This window comes from Diabrotica undecimpunctata, chromosome 8, assembly GCF_040954645.1.
Source record: "Diabrotica undecimpunctata isolate CICGRU chromosome 8, icDiaUnde3, whole genome shotgun sequence".
In the NCBI taxonomy this organism is placed as follows: Eukaryota; Metazoa; Arthropoda; class Insecta; order Coleoptera; family Chrysomelidae; genus Diabrotica; species Diabrotica undecimpunctata.
In genome coordinates this window covers 65,911,672-65,931,450 of record NC_092810.1, presented here as the reverse complement: position 1 = coordinate 65,931,450, position 19,779 = coordinate 65,911,672, and the positions used below count along the sequence as shown (strand labels likewise).

The 19,779-nt window shown below is 34.7% G+C and overlaps 1 protein-coding gene across 1 annotated transcript in view; it reads right to left on the bottom strand.

Moving 5' to 3' along the window:
* Window positions 1-19,779, bottom strand: part of LOC140447650 (lysophosphatidylserine lipase ABHD12-like) — a 165,093-nt gene that overhangs the window by 26,053 nt on the left and 119,261 nt on the right. The window contains exon 4 of the mRNA XM_072540426.1: window positions 3,821-4,071. Coding sequence (XP_072396527.1) covers window positions 3,821-4,071 — 251 coding nt within the window. The remainder of the gene's footprint in view (window positions 1-3,820; window positions 4,072-19,779) is intronic.

Genomic DNA, 19,779 nt, shown 5'->3' with positions numbered 1-19,779 from the left:
AAAAAAATCATGGAAATTACTGATAAATACAACGGCCCCGAGTACGGGCGCTCCTTAAATGGAGCAGTGGTGCTAAGAATCTCCCAATCAGGTAGAAACATTAACACATTTTCTAAAGAAAGAGAAATAGGTACATGAAATGTAAGAAGCATGTACGAACCAGGAAAAATTCACAACACCATTATAGAAATGAAGCGTCTAAATATAAGTATACTTGGAATAAGTGAAATGATATGGCCAGGGTCTGGAAAAGTAACTGTAAACTTAAACTTTAAAAGAATGGGAAAACTACATTTCTGAATTATTTAAAAATGAGAGAGTAGAACACTATACACCGATTGCTATATCAGGTCCATCTATAACAGAAAGTGAGGTTACACGTTCAATACAAACGGCAAAAAATGTAAAAGCACTTGGCCCCCATAAAGTAAGTGCTGAAATACTAAAGTTTTTGGGAGAAAATGGAATTAAAGCCCTATGTAATCTCTTTAACAGAATTTATGACACTAGGATATTACCAACTGATTGGTTAAAGTCGAGATTTGTCACAATACCTAAGAAACATCGTCCAAAGACATGAGGTGATTATCGGACAATAAGTTTGATGAGTCACGTTTTGAAGATCTTCCTGCGAGTAATACACAGTAGCAGAATTTACACGCTGTTAGAGGACAGAATTAGCAATACTCAATTTGGGGTTAGGAGTGGCTTGGGTAGAAGAGAAGCCTTGTTTAGTATACAGGTGCTAGTACAGAGATGCAGAGATATAAATCAAAATGTGTACATTTTGAATTTGAAATGAAATTGATTTTGAAAAGGCTTTTGACAAAGTCCGACATAACAAAATGCTAGAAATATTGGAAACAACTTGATTGGACGATGAAGATCTACGAATAATTACAAATCTATACTGGCATCAAGTGGCAAGAATAAAGGTTGAACAAGAACTGTCGGATGAAATAAATATAAAAAGAGGAGTGAGACAAGGCTGTATATTGTCGCCTTTACTTTTTAACTTATATTCGGGGGAAATATTTAAGGAAGCCTTAATGGAGACAACCGAAGGTTTTATTGTGAATGGACCCGTCAACAATATTAGATATGCCGACGATACCTTAATGCTTGCTAATTGCGGAGAAAACCTTCAAAATCTAATGAACAAAATAAAACAGACTTGTGATCAGTATAGATTAAAACTCAACGTTAAGAAAACTAAATATATGATAGTTAGCAAACAAAATAATAAACAGGATGACGGTATAAAAGTCGGAGATGCCACACTGGACATAGTAGAGAAACTCGTGTATCTCGGCAGTAATATCAATGAGAGCTGGGATCCAACCGCAGAAATTAAAAGCAGAATAGAACAAGCCCGAACTGTCTTTGTAAAAATGAGAAACGTACTTTGCAGTCACGATCTTAGCATTGACCTTAGAGTTCGAATGACATCTTGCTACATATTTCCTGTTCTGCTGTATGGAGTGGAAGAGTGGACTCTAACTGGGGCTATCCTTAGACGCTTGACAGCCTTTCAGATGTGGGTATACAGGCGACTACTGAAAATAAGCTGGGTAGAAAGGAGGAGGTCCTTAGACGGCTGAACCAAACAATATAACTGGTCAATATAATAAAGAAACGCAAGCTGGAATACTTCGGTCACATTATGAGACACCCTGAAAAATATGATCTTTACATCTGATCATTCAGTGAAAGATCCAAGGTAATCGTGGTCCTGGTAGGAGAAGAACATCATGGCTGAAAAATCTAAGGCAATGGTATGGAAAATGAACTACATCGTTATTTAGAGCTGCTGTCAATAAAGTCACGATAGCGAATATGGTAGCCAACATGATATCCCAAGATAGATAACGGTCATGGAACTAGAAGAAAAGGTTTCCAGAGCAACAACTAACACATCCACAGAGGAAGCTAACGTACCTGTGTAGCACATTTCTGTATTTTCCAGGTTTGACTCCGCGTTGAATAATTTTGGTCTTTAGAAAAACTATTGTTTTGAGGACATTCGGCAAATATTGCAAGAAGCGGTATAAGATATTTAAGCACAGCATACAGCGGATTAGAAATCAGTTCTTCATACTTTCTATCAGAGACAGATGCTGACCTCACCAAAAAAAGCAAATAAAAATGTTTGAGAAATTTGCAACACAATTACCAAAGGGAAAGGAACTACCAAAAAATAGTACCCAGTAAATTAGTTTACAATTTCTCAAAACTGAATTTGGATGAAGCCACAAATAGTGTCCTTTCCAAAGGGTTCAATTTTGCTACTGCACAGGTACAAATTTCCGTCGAAAATACTAATTTTCCATGAGAATAGCCACGATTATATATCAAGATGTATCACAAATATTCAGAACAGATATACCACTGAACAAGAATTTAACACACGAAGAAAAAAAAACTTAATATTTAGAAAAAAGAACAAAAAATCATAGTACTGCCGGCAGATAAGCACAACGCTAAGGTAATAATGAATTCAGTTGAATGAAGTTCAAGCTCATTTTACGAAAAAAATGTTTAAGACTTTATGGTTTACCCAAAGTACATAAGGTACGTTTACCATTACGATCAATAGTTAGCTCTATTGAATCACCATTACAACCACTGGCAAAATTTCTAACTGACCAGCTACAACCATACACAAAGGAACTGGACACTTGCGTCAAGAACATGTCAAAAACTAAGTGCCAGCTACAACCATACACAAAGGAACTGGACACTTGCGTCAAGAACATGTCAAAAACTAAGTGCCGTTCGCAAGTAGTATTCTCCTTGCTAGTTATTTCAGTCCATCGACGCGTCGCTGGACGTCTCACGACTATAGAAAATTACAATAATAATAGATCAAAAACAAAGAAAGAATTTATTGGTCCTCAGATACAACGCTAGACTATTAATGGCCTTCGGAAATAATTCATGATATTTCTGTGAATCCATGAGTGCCCGTATTCAGCCAAAATGATAATTTCCTCTATTGGAAATTGGAACTGTCAACAGTCCTTTAGCAACTGGCGAGCAAGCAAGCAATAGAAGATAACCCAGACTTGGATACTTGCATAACCCATTTCATTCGGGTGAGGAGGATTAATTCGTGTAATTAGACCATTCACAATTCTCCAGACCATCCACTATCCCCCACCCCCGATAGCACTCAGATGCACTCTAGGGGCTTTCTATCAGCAATGTACTTGTCATGTGAGTCCTGGGTACAAGGACTCCCACGCGAAATCCTTCCCCGAACAAATGTAGGCCAGCATTAGGCGCTCTATTTCCACTATCTCTAGTCATATATCAAACGGTATTGCTTGCTCGGGCCTCTAGTCCCCACTTTGGGCTACGCCCAGTTCGGCGTCTTGGCACTTGAGGATGTGGGCAACTGGCAAAGCATAACAAAGTAACTTTTCTATGGGTGCCATCGAATTAAGAAATTATGTAAAAAAAGATGTAGAGTATACACAAAAGATCCTACAGATTGCAGTATGAAAAGACCTACGAGGCCAATTGACTCATTTGAAAACTACAAATCTACATAATTAACAACAATTAGTCGTAAATAAACATGCTGGCATAACACTATGGAACCTCAAATTCACCAATAATATTTACTGTCTTGTATTACATTGTTTTTGTTTTGTTGTACTGTAAGTAGAAATGAAGCGTAATATAAAAAATAATGAGTAACGTTAATATTTGCGAGGAACCACAAACGAATACAAGTTATGTAAAAATAATAAACTGTATAGTATAAATTATATTTATACTTTGCGACTATTGCATGAGTTAAGATTATTTTACGTACCTTAGCTATTGGATTTTCAACTATCTCATCAGCCATATTAGTAAACGAAGCTTCTAAGAAAACGCCTGCAGGTTCTGTGATTTTGGAGTTTTTCAAATTAAATAAAGAATGTGTCACTAAACTAGTACCTAAGGAATGACCCCAAACAAATATACTGCCTTGTGTTTTGTTAGCAACCCATTTATAAATAAACTCACAGTCTTTAACCAGCTTCGTTTCTGAGGGTTGTTCGTTCGTAGAATCTGCAAAACCTAAAACGAAACTAAATTCTATTGCCCAAAATTATATATCGCAAAGATTTTATACAATACTTGGTATAGGTAACCAAACATATATAGAAGATAAAATCCCTTAGATTTTAATGTTGATATGTTTTTAGACTAACAACACAATCTACATTTTTCATAATGTTTTTTTTATTATTTCAAATTACATGTCTCGGCTGCTGTGGCCATTGACACGAGGAATTGTATTACAGAAAACAATAAATTAAGAAATTAAGTTACATTGATATCTTAAAAAAAAGAAAATAAAAAACTAGCAGATGATTACAAAATTGAAATATAGATAGGTGATACAATTGCAACAGGTGATATAATTTACAGTTTTTAAGGAACTCTATCACATTAGACATATTGTTTTTGGATTTTAAGATATCACATAAACTTCCGTGGATACCATGTTTGATCCGTGCTGCTGCGTACTGGTTACATTCCACAAGTATATGGTGTACACTTAGACGGGAGTTGCAATATTGGCAGTTTGGAGGTTCTTCGGGAACCATTAGATATCCGTGGGTTAGCCGGGTGTGCCCAATTCTAAGCCTTCTAATGATGGTCTTTGATTTTCTTTCCGTAGTAAAAATTCTAGGTCCTAAAATGTTTGGTTGGAGGGACTTTAGTTGGGTAGTGCACCTGTTCCATTGATTTTGCCACATTGAGGTAGATAACTTTTTAATTTCAATTATTATATTTTGAAACATTTGGACTTTTTCATCTGTAAGGTCAGAGCGACGTGCTTTATTTGCTGCGCGGTCAGTATTCTCATTTCCTTTAATACCAACATGTAAAGGATTCCATATCATCGAAACCGAAGTGTTTGATTTAGCAAGTGCTGTACATCTTTCGTGGATCTCATTAACTAAAGGATTTGATGTGTAGATTTTTCTAATCGAATTTATGGATGATAATGAATCTGTGCAGATTGCTAAGTTTTTGGTACCCTGCATTGGAACCTCTAGAGCTTTAAGTATAGCGTAGAGTTCTGTTGTGAATATACTGGTCTTCTTGGGTACTCTATACATTGCTAGTCTGTTATTTGTGGAAGTAACAGCACATCCGACACTTCCTTCGTCTTTAGATGCATCTGAGAATATTATGTTATCAAACTTGCCTCCATTAATTATGTCGTTAAAAGTTTGTTTCATGAGTATCGTGGAGGTTTCCATTTTCTTATATCTGCACAAATTTACGTTAAAGTCAGGTAATTTTTTAGCCAAGGTGGAGTATTGGGCTGAATAATGGGGGTGGTAAGATTAAGGTCAAAATTTTCTAAGAGTGGCAATAGAAACTGTAATGATGAATTGGCAGTAGCTCTACTGTGTGCTCCTGTTAATTGAAAATTTTTAATAAGTTGGAAAGATATATTATTTGGGTTTGCAGAGACCTTAGCAAAATAGGAGTTTAGTAGACGTTGTCTTCTAATATTTAGAGTGGGTTCACACGATTCGACATATATGCTTTCTGTAGGGCTAGATCTGAAGGTTCCAAGGCATATTCTTAATGAAGTGTTTTGAATTGTATCTAGTGATTTTAAATAAGTTTTAGGGGCAGACATATATAATATCGATCCATAGTCTAACTTAGATCTTATTAGGGCTCTGTATAAACTTAATAGGACTTCTTCTTCGGCTCCCCATTGTCGATTGGCTAATGATTTTAAGAGATTTTTATTTTTTGAGGCACTGGCTTTAGTTTTTTCTATATGTCTCTTCCATGTTAATTTATTGTCGAAAATTACCCCTAAAAATTTGTGATTTTCAACTACTTGTAGTGGATGCTCTTTTAATTTTATGAGTGGAAGAGTTTGATTATATTTTTTGCTAAAGTTAATCACTTTAGACTTTGTAGGCGAGAAGCTGAAACCAATTTTGTTAGACCAGTGAGAAATGTTATCAATAATATTTTGCAAAAGGGTGCTAGTGGAGCTTATTACTTTACCCGAGCAGTAAATAACTAGATCATCCGCATATATATTATGTTTGACAGGGGGTTGTACTAAGGAACTAAGGTCGTTAAGAAACAGTAAAAATAAGGTTGTGCTGAAAACTGATCCTTGAGGTACTCCTGTCTCCAGGATATATGAGGGAGACATTTTACCATTTGCAGAAACTTCTGTTAGTTAAAAATTCTCAACAAATAGATATATGTTTCCAGATAAATTAGACTCTTTAAGTTTTTATAGAATTGCCGGCCTTGATGCTGTGTCAAAAGCACTTTCTATATCGAGTGAGACAGTTATAAGGTCGTTTCTATTAGAGAATGCTTCTATGATATCGGATTAAAGAGTGATAAGATTATCCATCGTACAACGATTTGGACGAAATCCTGATTGAGCAGTATTGATAATATTATGTTTTTCAAGATACCAAAGTAAGCGTTTGTTGACAATTTTTTCCAGGAGTTTGCAAAGTATGCATGTTAATGAGATGGGTCTAAATGACATAGTTGTATTGGCAGAAGTATCATTTTTCTTGAGTGTAATTGTTGTAGCTTGTCGCCAACGTGTTGGAAATTGGTTACCTAGCCATATGTTGTTGTAGAATTCTAGTAACTTTATTAGGGTATCTTCATGTAGATGTTTTAGGAATATCGATGGAATGTCATCCGGCCCTGCAGCACTGTTCTTTAGGGAGTTAACAGCTTCAACTAATTCGTCGATTGTTAGTGGGAGATTGACAGGATGATCATTGGAATTTGGATTCTTATGTACAACACATTTATTTGTTGTGTGTTGGTCCAGTACAGTTGTTATCAAGTTTAGATTTATTTAAATAGTATTTGGCAAGTGTGTTTACAATCTGCTGGTCATCAGTTATGACATTGTTATTTTCTATAATGGCTGGAATTTTGTATGTTGTATATCTACCTTTCATCTGTTTTATTTTAGTTCATATTTGACTAGAAGGTGTGTCGGAAGTTATGCTACTGATGTATTTGTTCCATGAGTTATTTTTGCTTTCTTTAACAATTCGCTTAGATTTAGCTCTTAGTTTTCTAAGATTTATTAGGTCCGCTTGGTTTCTAGTTTTACGATATCGGTTTAATGCCTTTTTACAATCTTTTACAGCTAGTTTACATGATTCGTTCCACCACGGAACATATTTTTTGGAGGGATCAAAGTAGTATTTACCGATGCATTTTTCAGCGGAAGTTATAATAAAATTAATCAACATGTTAAGATCTTCATCAGCAGAATTCATAAAGGAGATTTCATTTGTTTGTTCCTTGATAATTAAGTTAAATAGATCCCAGTCAGTGTGAGCAATTTTTCACTTAATTTGGCGTTGTCTTTGTGAGTTATCATTGTTAGAAATTAAAATGGGAAAATGGTTACTGCCATAGAAACTTTCCAGTGTTTTCCATGTAAGATGAGTAGATAATTCTGGATTACATATGCTTAAATCAATGGAAGAGAGAGTACCTGTTTGAATATGAAAGTATGTGCTGCTTCCAGTGTTTAGAAAATTAAGGTTGGAATTTTTTTTTTTTTTTTATTTAAAGAAACAAAGTCGCATCCACCCAAAAGTTATTAGCGACATTCCTGTAACATTTGTAATAATACTAAATTAACAATTGTAACAATCAATCATTGTAACAATTAATTACAATTTGTGAACAATTGAACATTTGTAACAATTAATTAAGTTTGTGTAACATATTTATAGATTTTAAGTAACCTAATAAATTGTTCGGAACTAAACTTTTGTTGAGGAGTGCTTTCAGGTTATTTGGCAAATTGTAAGACTGTCTTTGATTTACATATTTAGGACAGTCTATCAAGAAGTGCTTTATACTGTCTACTGTATTGCAGGTGTCGCATTTTGGAGGTTCACTATTTGAGAAGAGATAGGCATGAGTATACCTACAGTGTCCAAGTCGTAGACGTGTAATAATAGTTTGGCATCTTCTACTTCTGGCTGTGGACTTCAATGAAAAAATATCACTTTTGATGGTTCTGAGTTTCGAACTAGAGTCATTCCACTCCCGATTCCACGCACTTAACACCTTATTTTTGAAATAAACTTTTAGATCGCCTGCGATACTCCGACACTCTGTTTCTGATACGTCACTGGTGATAGCGTTACGCGCACTAGTATCTGCTTCTTCATTTCCTTCTATGCCTATATGAGATGGTATCCATAGGAAGTGGACTCTTCTGAAATTTTCTTGAGCTTTCATTAATTCGGCCCTGATAATTTTCTCAATGGGGTGTTTAGGGTATACATTTTGCATAGCTTTGACTGCGCTGAGAGAGTCAGAAAGGAATAGACAACAAGGGATGTTTTTAAGATTTACTTGCTTGATGGCTTTGAGCAAACCAAATAGTTCTGCAGTATAGATGCTGGAATTTAGAGGAAGTTTAAATTGAAAAGTTTCATTTGGTGTTACCACTGCTACTCCAACGCCAAGTTCACCTTTGGATGCATCTGTATAAATTTTAATCCACTCATTGTATTGTTGATCTAGGATTGAATTTAGTTTAACTTTAAAAATAATAGGACTAGTTTCATGTTTATTATATATACTTAACGCTGTAATGACTTTGGGCTGTTCGATAGTCCAAGGTAGATAGTTATTGGTATTTGTTTGAAATACTGTTGGGAATTGAATGTTTAGTCTGGAGCTATATAATCGGATTCTCTCGTAATAAGGTTTGGGGGCACGGGGCTTATTATTGTAATAATTAATATATTTGTTATTAAAAGTATTAAAGTAGAGGGGTTTTTTTATATTTGAGGCTATAGATGTAGCATGCGCTAGAGCTAAGTATATTCTTCGGTAATTTAGAGGTGGCTCGCCGGCTTCGCTCAGTATGCTTTCGGAGGGAGTTGTCCGGAAGGCTCCGAGTGCAATTCTAATACCAGCGTTGTGTATGCTGTCAAGTTTTTTAAGTAGTGTTTTTGAAGCAGATGCATATGCGATTGATCCATAATCTAATTTAGATCTAATTAGTGTTTTATATATTCTCAACAGAGTTTCCTGATCTGATCCCCAATTTCGGTTTGCCAATGTTTTCATTAGATTCAGTCTTTTATGACATGTTAAAACTGTTTGTTTTATATGTTCTTGCCAAGTAAGTTTTTGATCAAACCACATACCTAAGAACTTTGCCGTTGGTTTAAATGGTAGCATAGTGTTGTATAATTTTAATGTAGGGGGCATTGATGAAACCTTTTTGGAGAAGAGTATACCTGATGTTTTTGTTACTGAAAATTTGAATCCGGTCGTTAAAAACCATTGTTCTAATTGGTTAAGAAAACACTGCAAAGCGTTTGTCATTGATTCGGTGTTATTTCCTTTGATATAGACAACGAGGTCATCTGCGAAAAGTCGAGCCTTTAGAGGTTTAGTAAGGTTGTTAATAATATTATTTATTGCCACTAAGAATAAAGTAGGGCTTAGGACTGATCCTTGGGGTGTTCCATTTTCTTCACTTTTCTCCTCTGAGTAAGTATTATGTACTCTTACGCAAAAAGACCGGTTCTGTAAAAAGTTTTTAATAAATTTCAGGCAATTTCCACGAATATTCCATGAATGTAGTTCTTTCAGAATATTGAATTTCCAACAAGTATTGAATGCCCTTTTTAAGTCGAAAAATATTGCAATACAATGTTGTTTGGTTGCTAGCGCTTCATGAATGTCAGATTCTAGATCAAGAATATTGTCAATGCCCGAACGATTTTGTCTGAAACCGTTTTGTTCCGGAACTAAACGATTTGATAATTCTAATGTCCACGTTAATCTAAGATTTACCATTTTTTCCATCAATTTGCTCATAGAACATGTTAAGCTGATTGGTCTGTATGAGTCAGGTTCTAGGATTGATTTTTGAGGTTTTAAAAAAGGTAATATAATAGCTTTAGACCAAATTGATGGAAATTTATTATTTTGCCAAATTAAGTTAAAAAGTTGAAGAATAAATAATTTTGCTGAGTAAGGAAGATGTTTTAGAAATATTGCCGGGATATCGTCTGGGCCCGGGCTAGTATTTTTTAATTCGGATAAAGCATTTTCCAGTTCTTCAAAAGTGAAAGGTAGATCTAATGGATCATTTAAATTGTCATTTGCAAAAAGATCAGTATTTTCTATTATTATTTTCCTTTCAAGGAATGTATCATTGTAGTTACTGTTTGAAGACATTTCTCTAAAAGATTCAGCTAGGGTATTAGCTATTTCTTGGGGAGAAGTTGAAATCCTATTGTCAACTTTTAATTTAGAAATCATTGGCGTGTATTTCAAACCAGAAATTTTTCTTATTTTTTTCCATACTTCGCTGACAGGAGTTGAGGTGTTTATTTCTGAAACATACTTGGACCAGGAAGCCTTCTTAGCTTGTTTTATAATAAGTTGTGTCTTAGCTTTAAGTGATTTGAACATGGTTTTATTTTCAGGTGTTTTATGTCTTTTATATTTATTAAATGCAGTTTTACTTGCTCTAATAGCTGCTCCACATTCTGAGTTCCACCAAGGTACAGGAATCTGATTATTCTTTGTCTTTTTTGATTTTCCAACGAATTGCTCAGCACTGCTTATGATAATGCTATTCAAATTGTGTAAGGATTTATCAATGCTTTCATCCATTTTACAGTTAGGCATTGAGTTGTCGATATAATTTTCGAATTTCAACCAATTAGCAGTTTCAGTTTTCCATCTGGGTATGAAAACGTCATGGGTCAGAGCCATAGAGTTTTTTATTACTATAGGATGGTGGTCGCTCCCATAAGTGTATTGTAAAACTTCCCAAAATAATCGAGGTGTGAGTGCAGGGTCACAAAGACTTAGATCAATTGCTGAAGAATTTCCGGTATTTATGTTAAATCTGGTTGGAGATCCGTCATTAAGAAAATTCAATTGAAAATCTGAAATTCTATTTTCGACAATTTTTCCTCTAGCATCTGAATAAGAGGAGCCCCAAATAATAGTATGGCTATTAAAATCTCCCACGATGATGCGAGAGGATGGTATTTGATTGAATAACTCCTTTAACGACTTTACTTGACGACTGGAGGGTAAGTAAACGTTGCAAATAAAATACCTGTTTGATGATTGTATTTCCACGACTACAACTTCCAGATTTGTAGCCACTGAAAATTCTTTCGCCGATAGTGATTTTTTTACTAATGTGGCTACACCGCCTGAAGAAAAATTATTATTTGTTATCCTGTCTTTGCGAAAACAGTCATATTGGTTGGAGTTTTATTTTTTTGAGGGATTCAGATTAGTTTCCTGTAGGCATATTACATCAGGAGATTGTTCACCAATTAGATGATGGAGCATAGCAAGGCGATGGAAAAAACCATCTGTATTCCACTGAAGTAGAGACTTGAATTTAATGTTGGCTTAACTGAGATGTGTCACTTTCCGCTTCCGATGTCTCACTGTTAATATAATTATGGATTTTTTTCCTTATGGACGTGAATTTACGTTTTATGGATCTTTCCTTTAAATGGGGATAAACTTGACTGAGCATATGGGACAAAGCTGATAGATCTGTGGTATATTCTTTAATTGTGGTTATTGGATCTGTTGACCCCGTAATATTCATTAGGAGCATGTTAAGTTGATCAACGTTTAGAGGGAAAGGTACAGGGTGATTTTCTATGAAGTTTTTAGCAGGGTCAAGTAAGAGAGAAAATGAGCATTCAGAAGTGCTTGCTGAACTAATTTTAGCTTTTTTAGATTTTGCTTGGACTTTAGGTGGTGAAAAAATGTTACATTCTTTTGAAGATGGATCTGCTTCAGGTGAAATAATTTCATCAAAGTTTCTTTTTGGTTGATTAATTATGTGACTGTCCTTATTTGATGCATCTACTTTGTTCGGTGTCTCCGGGATATTAGAAATAGACATTTGTTCACACTGGGAAGGGTTTGTGTCATTGGATGCTTGCAAGGATATATTTGTTGCGCTGGATACCGATGCTTCATTGTTTTGGTTGGGGTTTAGTTGAGCTAGTGGTTCGGAGCATTGTGAAGCGATGTGTCCTGGCTTCTTGCATCTAAAGCAAACTAAACTGTCTTGAGAAATGAATATTCTATATGTCGTGTTGTCAAAAACAAGAGTAAATGACTCTGGTAGTGTTAGATTGTGAGGACTGATATAGATTTGTCTTCGAAAACTAAGGATGTGATGGTATTCAGGCATAGAAGCACTTATTTTGAGGAAGGTCATAGGGGAGACAGGAACTATGCCGATTTTTTGTAACTCATTGATTAGCAAATCGTATGGTATTGAAGGACATACGCCGGAGAGCACAAGTCGTTCTGCTGGTGTAACTAACCTTCTTGCTCTGACAATTTCACCTTGTATTTCTATTTGACCATGATTATTCATAAAATCGTCCACTATTTGTTTATTGGATAAATACATACATATGCGATTATTAGATAATCTAGAAGAGAAGATTATATTTTTCGGTTGAATTATATTTCCAAGTGGGAGAAGGTAGTCTTGAAGTTTGGTGTTTTCTAAGGCACTAAAGATAATTGCTTGGGACTTTAAAGGAAATTGCACTCTCGACGCTGCCAAAGAGTATAACTGTGATGTGTTTATTTGATTTTGATGGCCTTGTATTGAAGAACTGTTGTGTGATTCCATGTTTGAATTCATTTCAATAAACGTTTATGAAAAGTAAGTCCGACTCTGTACACCTGCTAAAACAGGTATGTCGGTCTTTACTAAAAGCGGTTATTTGCTGGTGAAACTGGATTTGTTTATTGACAACAATAACAAATAATTGAAATTTGCTGATTTTAATGCTAATTTAACTGGATATTATGTAAAGAGTTTATACACTTACAGTTTATTCCAATATATCACTAAGATTCACAATTTACAACTTACATTAAACTTTGTTAATGTTAAAAATATTCGGAGCCCACATTGAGTACAACATTATAGTTACCGATGCAGAACCGAACTCCTAAGGTTGGAATTGATTATGATATTTTCAATTATTTTGCCTCTACTGAAAGTATTACTGGAGCCCCACATAGTGCTATGTGCATTAAAATCTCCAACTAAGATAAATGGTTCAGGAAGTTGGTTAGTTAGGTTTGTAATTTCGAGAGCTGTTAGGGTGTAATAGGGAGGAATATATACGTTGCAAATTACGATTTTATTTGGACACCAAGCAGTAACGGCAACGGCTTCTAGAGTTGTTGTTAAATGGAATTCTTGGTGGAATATATCTGTAGAAATAAATATTGAGCTCCCACCACTAGCTCGTGCGTGTGACGTTCGTATAAAGTGGTAGCCAACGTAATTTTTAAGGTATGGATTATGGTTTTTAGAGAAATTGGTTTCTTGCAAACAAATGAAATCGGGTGAAGTATCAGCAACAAGCAATTGGAGATTTTCTAGATGGGGGTAAAACCCATCACAATTCCACTCGATTAAATTGAATGAGAAGAATATTAGAAGGGGGGATTTTTCAGTGCTGCGACCTTTGGGATCGATCGGAAAGGCACTCATCGTCAGTTAGTTCGCTTGATGAAATTGGTTCTGATAAACTTGTGGCTTCAGAAGATTCTAGTTGTAGTTGTTTTTTGACGTTTTTACTTAGACGGGTAAATTAGGTTTGTGCTTTTTTTTTTCTTAGCTTTGAGACCTTTTTTGGGGGAAGCTGATAGAGGGGGAGGCATATCTAACAATGGTTGAGCTTCTTTCTCAGGAATTTCAGGGCTTGTTAGTTCACTAGGAGTTTTTATTTCGGAGTGTCCTCGTTTTTGAGATATTTGTGTTATGGCAATTTGGTCTGATTGTGTTTCAGTGTTGGATTGAGTTTCAGTGTTGGAGTCTTTATTTTCGATTTGTGGCTCTTTGGCATTATGTGTAGAGGGAGATGAAATTTTTACGGATGAGTTGGGGCTTGTTGGTATATATTCGGTTGGGATTGTATTGTCTGTTGGAGGATTTGGACAGTTGGAGGCTATATGTCCTGTTTGTTTACAGATAAAACAATGTACTTTATCTGTAGAAAGGAAGATTCTGTGTTCATTCCCTTTAAAGGAAATAAGTACTGATGTTTGTAATTCAAAATCTTTGGAGGGAGGGTATACGTAAACTTGGCGTCTGAAACTTAATACATGTGAATATTCGTCCCCAGGAATGCCTGCTCTTAAATAGGATATAGGAGATGCGATGCGAAGTCCAAGATTTTTAATGCTATTTTCAACTATGTCATGTAGTAAGAACGGAGATACATTAGATATAATTATTCTTTTAGCAGAGAAAATAAGTCTTCGGATATTTAAAGAAACATCTCCTATCTGTATTATGGGATATGAATCTATGAGCTGGTCAACAAGATTAGTGTTAGAAAAATAGATACAAATGCGATTGTTTGATATCCTAGATGCAAAGGAGACTTGTTTAGGGCCTATTATATCACCTATAGCTTTAACGTAATCGTACAACTTCAGATTTTCTTCGGCATGCATCACAATGGCTTGATGTTTGCTTGGGAAAGTTGGCCGTGGAATTGTTTTCGCTACTGATACATAGGATAAAACTTGGTTTTGTGTTTGAGACATATTTACTATTTTGGTATTTGGTACGCCACTGCTCATGTAGTCAAAAGCAATTGCGTTTTTAGTTGAAATGGACCGTGGAAGTGATGACGTAGATTTTATTGACATATGTCAGTTTCACTTTCCAAACAAACCTTGTTTAGTGTGGATAATTTGTATTTTTCGTTATTTTTTCATTTTTTTTTACAGAATCTTTCCGCTTTTTGCAATATCTAAGTATTCTAATAGTTACTACAACAATTTTACAAGGTAGTGTAAACAATAAAGCATGTTGTTTTATAAAAATAGAATAAAATGCATGTATCAATAAAGTAAGGTTAGAATGTCTTTAATTTAAACTTTTAAACTATATTTCATAGAAATAGAACACTGAATTATGATGGTATTATCTTAAAAACACTATACTTAAAAGAAAAAGCAGCAGAGGAAGCAAAATGTTAACTTTATAGAAATTAAAAAGTCTTGAGATTGGACATTTCAACTTTTGTTTGGAAAGTAATTGACAGTTGTGACGTCACACTTCCACGGTCCATTATAATTTAGCTTCTATGTGTTATGGTAAAGTTTCAGCTTTTTATTCATTTTAAAATAAAAATAGATTGTCAGTTCTAAGGCAATCCTGTTTAAAATTGTTCTTTTGTGATTTTAGTCAGTTGAAACAAAAAACAAACCTCAACTAGTAATGAGTAAATTATACATACATTTATTTGTAGTTGAAGGTACACTTATGTTCACTGTTTTTGTACTGTTTTACTAAGCACGGCAAAATATAAAACAATGTTACTCGTTCGACACCTCGTATTGGAATCATATATATATATATATATATATATATATATATATATATATATATATATATATATATATATATATATATATATATATATATATCGGTTTCAAAACGTCTTGCGTCGTTGTCCGATGCCTAATTTCCACGAATTTCTATCATTCCATTGTTCTTCGGTCAAGTCTCGGGAGCTCATTGCCTTTGTTATTCCCTCCTTCCATGTTCTTTTTGGTCTTCCTCGTTTCTTACGATTTGGTGGTATCCATTTCATGGCGATTTTTGGTAGTCTTGTTTCTGGCATTCTTTGAACATGGCCATACCATATAAGTTGTTTCCTTTCTATGTCTGTTGCCAGTGATCCATCTACCCCCATCCGATTTCTTATTTCATCGTTTCTAATTCTGTCTGCTCTAGATATTCGAAGTGATCGTCTAAATACATCCATTTCTGTTGCTTCGAGTTTTCTTTTATTGCTTTCTGTTAGTCTCCATGTCTCTGTACCATAGGTTAAGCTGGTTTTTATGAGAGATTCATATATATTGTATTTTCGTCTTTTACCAATTTCTGAGCTCCAAAGAACTCCGTTAAGGCATCCAATTGTTCTACGGGCCTGGGTTATTCGTTTTCTAATTTCCCTATTGTCTGTGCCTGTGGTGTCGAAATCAATTCCTAGGTAGGTATATTCAGTGCAGAATGCAATTTCGGTTGTGTCCATCTGAATGTTGGATAGTTCTGCGCCTATTGGGAGATATTTTGTTTTTTGTGTATTGAGTTCTAAACCCCACTTGGAATCATCCTTTTCATAATGTTAACATATTGTAAATTATGGAAATTTTTGAGGATCTTTTATTTCGAAAATATAAACTTGTTTTTCTTCATAAATGTATATACCTTAAATAAATATTTACAATCCATCTACAATTAAATATTATGTGTATACGAAATTAACCCAAAATTGATTTTAATGAAAATTACATTTTATAATTCGCTGTTGGGAGTGAACAAGAGGACAAGTCCATTTTCGATAAAAACGGTATTAACTCAAATATAGGTTAAAAAAAGTATGTTTTAATTGTTGGTAAAAGGGAACAAGTCAATGTAGCTAAATTTGTATTTTAAGTTGATTGTTCCAAAAGAGGCACTTACAAAATTCGTACCAAGTACAAGTACCTAAAATTTAGTGTAAAAAGGGATATGTTAACGTATTCCTTTTGGCACTGCCTATATCAGTATTTCTCTTAGTGAATAATGAGATAACTTGACTTAGGTCTCCCTATTCTCGATTAGATTTTAATGTAACGAGCAACCAACTTAACACGCATAACCTATAAATTAGTAAACAACACGTGTCATAGTTGTGATTATTATTGCAAAATAGAAATGTTTGTTTAAATTTAGTAATAACAATATAATAAGTGAAAATTGAAAAATATCTAGAGGAAGACAAATTTTGAATATGGTTAAATATCTGAATAATACCAATTGTAAGTAAAAACATAATTTATTTTCTATAAATAGTTTTACAATATTTTTACTGTAATATACAGTTCTCCCATTGTGTCTTTATGTATTGTACAAGGAATAAATAAAATAGATGTGATAGTGGTTTACAAATGTACCAAAGAATATTCGTATGTATTCTTCAAATAAGGAAACTGTATTAGAAAATTGTAATAAAAGATTTTCAAATGTTAATAATCACTTGAAAGTGATTATACCAATGCAGAAAAACTTTCCTTCTGGTAAGTAATAAATAATAATATTAAAGGTATGTACATGAAGTATAAACTATGAAAGAAAGTTAAAAAAACGCACGCACACAGAAACGAGAAAAATGAGACAGGCGAGACAAGAAATGTAGAAATAATTATGTAGAAATAAGTGCAAGGAAAAAATAAAGGACGAAGTTCGCTTGCAACTTTTTAAAAAGTTTTGGGGAATGGGAAGATACAATCATAGGTTAGAATATATAGGTAGCTGCTCTCGTGGATGTTAATGAGAAGAGTTCTATGCGAATTATGTGTTCTGATCCAAACAAACAACGGTACCGGCAGCATACCATAATTTAATATTTTCCTGTTCATGGCGTTCGTTCTGTTGTTTTCAAGGACTGTTTTATATAATTTATATGATTATAATGAAAATAATATTAGTAAAAAATTCATAGAAGTTACAGCAGTAAAAAAATGGTCCCAAATATCAGGCGTAATGACATTATACCAACGAGGATATCATGAAAATCAAAGGATGTATTAGATGTTGAGAAAATAACGGTAAGACATCAGATTTTATCCATACCATCCATCCATCCAATGGCACTACAGCCCAGATCGGGACTTGGCTTCCTTCAACAGGCTTCTCCAATAATTTCGATTTACCGCTGTTCTTTTCCATTAACACGTTCCCAGGCAGTTTCTGGTATCCTCATCGACTTCGACTTCCCATCTCTTTTTAGATCTTTCAACAGGTCTTTTTTCCTGCATTCTTGCATTTAGTAATTTTCTGGGGATTCTATTCTCATGCATGTGGAGCACGTGTCCTGCCCACCATAATCTCTGCAGTTTAGTGTATTGTGCTAGAGTTGGTTCGCTATATTGCTCGTATATTTCTCTATTATACCTAATTCGCCAGTTGTTGTTTTTACTTATTGGGCCCAGTATCCTACGTAATATTTTTCTCTCAAACACATCTAATGCATCGGCAGATTTCTGTGTCAGCACCCATGTTTCACAACCATAACATACTATGGCCTGATTATTGTTTTATAGACCCGGAGTTTTGTTTTCCGGTGTACGTCTCGCAATTTGAATATGTGGCCCATCGCAAAAAAGGCTTTATTTGCCAGCATAAGCCTTCTATTTATTTCCGATTCTTCTTCGTTGCTTGCGACCAGATCCATTCCTAGGTATGTGCATCTATTCACATGTTCTATATCGTCAATAAAGTGTTGTTGCGCCGGTCTATTTGATCTGGATTGTATGAGTAGTTTTGTTTTGTTTGTATTTATTGCTAGCCCTACTGCTTCTGCACTCTGTTTCAACTCAACGTAGGTTTCTTTCGCTGCATTCACTGTTCTGCTTATTATGTTTATATCATCTACCACCAAATTGGGAGGATTTGTTTGTAAGTATATTATTTCCGCTCATCGTCAACCGTCTAATTACATATTCAAGAACAAGATTAAAGAGCGTTGGGGCCAGTCCGTCGCCTTGTTTCAGTCCTTGCGTTATCGTAAACGCATCAGTGATCTGTCCCTTAATACATACCTGTGCTTCTGTTTCTGTCATTGTCATTTGCACTAGTCGTATTAATTTTGATGGTGTGCCAAATTCTTCCAATATATTAGGTAGAATGGTTCTATCTATTGAATCATAGGCTTGTTTAAAATCTACAAAGAGATTGTAAACGTCCATGTCATATTCCCATGCCCATTCCCATTCCCATTTGGCTAGTATTTGTTTAACTGTAAACAGTTGGTCAATGGTAGATCTATTTTGCCTAAACCCTGCTTGATATTCCCCGATGATTTTTTCCGTGAGAGGTTGGAGTCTTCGATTAATAATGTTTGTATTTTGTATCCCGAACAAAGTAAAGAGATGCCTCTATAATTCTTACACAACAGTTTGTCTCCTTTTTTATGAATAGGGCAGATTATACTTTTCTTCCATTGTTGGGGGATTTTATCTTCTATCCATATCTCTCGTATTAGCTGGTATATCTGTTGTGTCAAATTCCTTCCTTCTTGCTTGAGTACTTCTGCCGGTATTTTATATATTCCCGGTGCTTTATGGCTTTTTTGTATGTGGATTGCAGTTGGAGCTCCTCTAGCGTTGGGGCTCCTCTAGCGTAATTCATTTTCCTCTTCATCTTTCCACAGTTCTTGTTGTTGTACCTCCTGCCGTGCCTGCTGCTGCCTCTGTTGTTGTAATGGTGGTTGTGTCCCTTTTTATCTATACCCTCATATGAAAGTCACTATACAAAAAGGCAGTCAATGAGGAAATATTTACCTTCACACTACACACTCACTGCTATTTATGAAACTTACAAGAAGATATACCCAGATAATTTTAATAATCGTAAAATATATGAAAGCGTATTTTACAGAGAAAACACCATTTACAAGCTAATCAAGGATATAAAAGCAAAGAAGAAGATAAATTTGTGACTAAGGATCATGCTACAATGAAAAATATTACTTTTGATCTCCAGCAATGCCTGACAACACCAGACGTTCAAAGTGGTGAGTCGTTTTACAAGAAGCAATTGTGGACTTTTAAACTTAGAGTTCACGACTGTGACAACTCACAATATCACTGCTATTTATGGCATGAATCTTTAGCAAAACGGGGCGAATATGAAAT